Source organism: Pyrgilauda ruficollis, unplaced genomic scaffold (genome assembly GCF_017590135.1).
Source record: "Pyrgilauda ruficollis isolate IOZ18807 unplaced genomic scaffold, ASM1759013v1 scaffold1415, whole genome shotgun sequence".
NCBI classification, from domain to species: Eukaryota; Metazoa; Chordata; class Aves; order Passeriformes; family Passeridae; genus Pyrgilauda; species Pyrgilauda ruficollis.
Genome location: NW_024512711.1, coordinates 1 through 5,702, shown reverse-complemented (window position 1 = coordinate 5,702; position 5,702 = coordinate 1). Strand labels below are relative to the sequence as shown.

At 59.9% G+C, this 5,702-nt stretch overlaps 1 protein-coding gene across 1 annotated transcript; it reads left to right on the top strand.

The window, feature by feature from the left end:
• Nucleotides 1-127: 127 nt before the first annotated feature.
• On the top strand, nucleotides 128-5,231 carry LOC121349664 (plasminogen activator inhibitor 1-like; the record flags this gene model as incomplete). The annotated part of the gene is made up of 5 exons (XM_041460329.1): nucleotides 128-438; nucleotides 1,058-1,320; nucleotides 2,154-2,384; nucleotides 3,964-4,195; nucleotides 5,131-5,231. Coding segments are annotated over exons 2-5 (826 nt in total), but the record flags the coding sequence as incomplete, so codon positions are not given.
• Nucleotides 5,232-5,702: the final 471 nt, after the last annotated feature.

The following is a 5,702-nucleotide window of genomic DNA, read 5'->3' as shown; positions in this document are numbered from 1 at the left end:
GGGGACACGGGGGTGACAGAGGGGACAAAGGTGACCCCCGGGGGTGTCACAGTGGCGTCATGGGGGGGTCACGGGGGTCACAGAGGGGTCATGGGAAGGGACAAGGGTGGTGACGTAAGAGGGGGACACCGGACAGCGGGAACGGGAACACAACCGGGACCGGGACAGCGGGAACGGGATTAAAACACCGGGACCGGGACAGCTGGACCGGGACCAGGACATTGGGAACGGGATCGGGACATTAGAACCGGCATTAAAACAGCGGGGCCGAGACTGGGACATCGGAACCGGGACACTGGGACCGGGATCAGGATTGGGACACCGGGACTAGGACTGGGACTGGGATACTGGGAGTGAGACCGGGACCGGTACCGGGATACTGGGAGCAGAACGGAGCTGATTCCGGGACAGCAGAACCGGGACCAAGACCAGAGAGAGGTGAGGGGGCAGCGGCACTGGGATGGGACTGGGACTGGGATGGGACTGGGACTGGGATGGGACTGCAACTGGGACTGGGATGGGACTGGGACTGGGATGGGACTGGAACTGGGACTGGGACTGGAACTGGGACTGGGGTGGGACTGGGATTGACTGGGACTGGAACTGGGACTGGGACTGGGATGGGAATGGGAATGGGACTGGGACTGGGATTGGGATGGGACTGGGACTGGAACTGGAACTCGGTTTGGGACCAGGACTGGGACCAGTACTGGAACTGGGACCAGCATCAGGAGTGGAACTGGGACCAGAACTGGAACTGGAACTAGAATCACCCTCGGGAGTGGGATTGGGACTGGGACTGGGATTGGGATTAGGATCAGGATTGGGACTGGGATGACACCGGGGCTGGGACTGGGACCAGGACTGGGTTTAGGATCGGGACTGGGACTGGAGGTGACACCAGCACTGGACCCACCCTGGTGCTACCCCAAGTGTCACCTCAGTGTCCCCTGGGAGGGGGAAGGGGCTGCCCCATGTCCCCAGTGTCCCCAGTAACCCCAGCATCCCCGGTGTCCCCAGTGTCCTCAGTGACTCCAGTGTCCCCATGTCTCTCCAGGATGCGGGTGACCCTGGTGACCCTGCTGGCCCTGGTGGCCCTGGTGGCCTCGGCAGGCTCAGGGACACCGGAACCCACCCAGGTGGCCCAGCTGGTGACAGATTTTGGGCTGCGGCTGTTCCGGGCGGCGCTGGCGGCCCGAGGTGACACCAATGTTGTCTTCGCGCCCTACGGGGCCACCTCGGTGCTGGTGGCCCTGCAGGTGGCCACGGCCGGGAGGGGACGGCGGCAGCTGGAGGTGGCCACCGGCTTCAGCATCGACGGTGAGGGGGACAGGGGACCTGGAGGGGACACCTCAGGGGCATTGTCACCGCTGGGGACACCTCGAGGTCATTGTCCTGAGGAGGACGGGGGTTTGAGGTCATTGTCCCCACTGGGGACGCCTCCAGGTCACCTCACATCATGGGAGATTGGGTTTTAAGGTCCTTGTCCCCACTGGGGACGCCTTCAGGTCACTGTCCCCATTGGGGACACCTTGGGGGCATTGTCACCATGGTGGGGAGGGATTTGAGGTCATTGTCCCCATTGGGAACATTCCGGTGTCCCTGTCCCTGGGGAGGGGTGGGATTTGAGGTCATTGTCCCCATGGAGGAGGGAGGCTTGAGGTCATTGTCACCATGGGAGGGGGCGTTTGAGGTCATTGTCCCCATTGGGGACACCCTGGTTTCATTGTCCCCATGGGGACACCTTGAGATCGTTGTCCCCATGAGGCCAGGGATCTGAGGTCCTTGTCCCCACTGGGGACACCTTGGGGTCATTGTCCCCATGGGGGGGGGGATGGTTTGAGGTCATTGTCCCCATGAGGGACATGTTGGGTTCGTTGTCCCCTTTGGAAACACCTTGGGGTCATTGTCGCCATGGGGGATGGGTTTTGAGGTCCTTGTCCCCATTGGGGACACTCTGCTGTCCCTGTCCCCATGGCGGTGACATCACTGTGTCCCCCCACTGGGGACACTCTGCTGTCCCTGTCCCCATGGCGGGGGGTGGGTTTCAAGTTCCCTGTCCCCACTGGGGACACTCTGCTGTCCCTGTCCCCACACCAGCATCCCTGTCCCCAAACATCCCCTGTCCCCTCCGTGACTCAGTTTCCCCGCAGGCCCGGGGGTCTCGGCCGAGCTGCGGGGGCTGCGCCGGGCGCTGGGGGGTCCCGGCCACACCCTGGAGGTGGCCCAGGGGGTCTTTGTGGCCCGCGGGGTGGCCCTGAGGGGTGGCTTTGTCACCCGCCTGGCGCGGGCCCTGGGGCCCCGCAGCCTCGCCCGCCTGGACCTCGCAAATGGGGAGGGGGCCAGGAGGGTCCTCAACGCCTGGGCCCGGGCCAGGACCCGCGGTGAGACCCCCGGGATTGGGGAGGGGGAGAGGGGACCCCTTTGGGGAGGGGGCGAGGGGTGCAGGACCCCCGGGACTGGGGAGGGGGTGAAGGGATCCTTTTGGAGAGGGGGCGGTGGGTGCGGGACCCCTTTTTGGGGAGGGGGCGAGGGGTGCGGGACCCCCAGGATTGGGGAGGGGTTGAGGGGATCCCTTTTTGGGGAGGGGGCGGTGGAACCCCTTTGGGGGGGGTCAGTGGGTTTGGGAACCCCTGGGATCCCTTTTTTGGGGAGGGGGCGAGGGATGCGGGACCCCTGGGACCCCTTTTTGGGGTGATCAATGCATTTTTTTTTGAATCGATGGGATTTTTTGGGGGGATCAATGGGGTTTTTTAGGATCAATGGGGTTTTGGGGATCAATGGGGTTTTCTTGGATCAATAGGATTTTTTTGGGACCAATGGGATTTTTTGGGGATCAATGGGATTTTTTAGGATCAATGGGGTTTTTTGGGGATCAATGGGATTTTTTAGGATCAATGGGATTTTTTGGGACCAATGGGGTTTTTGGGATCAATGGGATTTTTTGGGGATCAACGGGATTTTTTGGGATCAATGGGGTTTTTTGGGACCAATGGGATTTTTTGGGGATCAATGGGATTTTTTAGGATCAATGGGATTTTTTGGGACCAATGGGGTTTTTGGGATCAATGGGATTTTTTTGGGGATCAATGGGATTTTTTGGGACCAATGGGGTTTTTGGGATCAATGGGATTTTTTTGGGGATCAATGGGATTTTTTGGGACCAATGGGGTTTTTGGGATCAATGGGATTTTTTTGGGGATCAATGGGATTTTTTGGGATCAATGGGGTTTTCTTGGGGGGCATCAGTGGAGGTTTTTTTGGGATCAATGGGGTTTTTTGGGATCAATTGGGTTTTTTTGGGATCAGCGGGGTTTTTTGGTGATCAGCGGGGTTTTTTGGTGATCAATGTGATTTTTGGGGTCCTGCAGCCTCGGTGACCCCGCGCTGTCCCCCCAGGGCTGGTGGCCGGCCTGGTGTCCCCGGGACGGTGGCTCCTGGGACCCCTTTTTGGGATCAGTGGGATTTTTTGGGATCAGCAGGGTTTTTTGGGATCAGCAGGGTTTTTTTGGGATCAGTTGGGGTTTTTTGGGATCAGTTGGGTTTTTTGGGGTCCTGCACCCTCGGTGACCCCGCGCTGTCCCCTCAGGGCTGGTGGCCGGCCTGGTGGCCCCAGGGTGGTATCTCCTGGGCCCCCTTTTTGGGATCAATGAATTTTTTTGGGATCAATGGGGTTTTTTGGTGATCAGTTGGGGTTTTTTGGGATCAGTTGGATTTTTCTGGGATCTGTGCTCCTGGTGACACCCCTGTGCCAGGTGGTGACCCCGCGCTGTCCCCCCAGGGCTGGTGGCCGGCCTGGTGGCCCCAGGGTGGTATCTCCTGGGACCCCTTTTTGGGATCAATGAGGTTTTTTTGGGGATTATTAAGTTTGCGTCCCTTTTTTTTGGGATCAGCAGGGTTTTTTGGGATCAGTTGGGTTTTTTGGGGTCCTGCAGCCTCGGTGACCCCGCGCTGTCCCCCCAGGGCTGGTGGCCGGCCTGGTGGCCCCCGGGGCGGTGGCTCCCGGTGCCCGGCTCCTGGTGGCCAGCGCCGAGTTCTTCGGGGGGTCCTGGGCCGTGCCCTTCCCCCCCCGCGCCACCCGCGCCCGGCCCTTCCTGCGGCCCGGGGACAGCGGGGACAGCGGGGACACCGCTCCCATGATGGAGGTGACGCTGCGGCTGCGCTGCGGTGAGCCCGGGGACACCTGGGGACACCTGTGTCACCTGTGTGTCACCTGTGTGTCACCTGTGTCACCTGTGTGTCACCTCCTGTGTCACCTGTGTCACCTCCTGTGTCACCTGTGTGTCACCTGTGTCACCTCCTGTGTCATCTGTGTCACCTGTGACACCTCCTGTGTCACCTGTGTGTCATGTACTGTGTTATCTGTGTCACCTGTGTCACCTGTGTGTCACCTGTGTCACCTGTGTCACCTCCTGTGTCACCTGTGTCACCTGTGTCACCTCCTGTGTCACCTCCTATGTCATCTGTGTCACCTGTGTGTCACCTCCTGTGTCATCTGGGTCACCTCCTGTGTTACCTGTGTGTCACCTGTGTTGCCTGTGACACCTCCTGTGTCACCTGTGTCACCTCCTGTGTCATCTGTGTTACCTGTATGTCACCTGTGTCGCCTGTGACACCTCCTGTGTCACTTGTGTGTCACCTGTGTGTCACCTCCTGTGTCACCTGCGTCACCTCCTGTGTCACCTATGTGTCACCTGTGTCACCTCCTGTGTCACCTGTGTGTCACCTGTGTCACCTCCTGTGTCACCTGTGTCACCTCCTGTGTCACCTCCTGTGTCACCTGTGTGTCACCTGTGTGTCACCTGTGTCACCTCCGGTCACCTCAACTCACCTGCTGGCACCTGCCGTGTCACTTGTGTCACCTGCTCTCATCTTGAGACATTGGGGGGATTGGGTGCAGTGGGGACATTTGGGGACATTTATGGGATTTGGGACATTGGGGACATTGGGAGGATTGGGGACACCGGGGGGTTTGGGAACATTGGGGACATTGGGGGGAATTTGGGACATTGGGGGTGTTGGGGACACTGGAGACATTGGGGGACATTGAGGACATTGGGGACAGTGGGAGATTGGGGACACTTGGGGACACTGCCACCCCCCCTCAAGTGTCCCCTCCCCCCGTTCCAGCTTCTCCCTGGAGACCTCCTGGGACCTCCGGGGTCCCCTCAAGGCCTTGGGGGTCCTCGACCTCTTCGACCCCGAGCGCGCCGACTTCTCCCCCCTGACAGGTACTGTCCCCAACGTCCCCAAATGTCCCCAAATGTCCCCAATATCTCCAATGTCCCCAATGTCCCCAGGGTCCCCAGTGTCCCCAATGGGCCCAACGTCCCCAGTCCCCCAAATGTCCCCAATGTCCCCAAATGTCCCCACTGAACCCAATCCCCCCAAGTGTCCCCGCTGTCCCCAATGTCCCCAATGTCCCCAATGTGCCCAGGGGCCCCAGGGGCCCCAATCCCCGCTGTCCCCAATGTCCCCAACATCCCCAAATGTCCCCAAATGTCTCCAATCCCCCAAATGTCCCCAAATGTCCCCAAACATGAATGTTCCCAATGTCCCCTCGATGTCCCCACTGTCCCCAAATCCCTCTATGTCCCCAACGTCCCCAAATGTCCCAAATCCCATAAATGTCCCCAACATCCCCAATGTCCCCAAATGTCCCCAATGTCTCCAATCCCCCCCAGTGTCCCCGATGTCCCCAA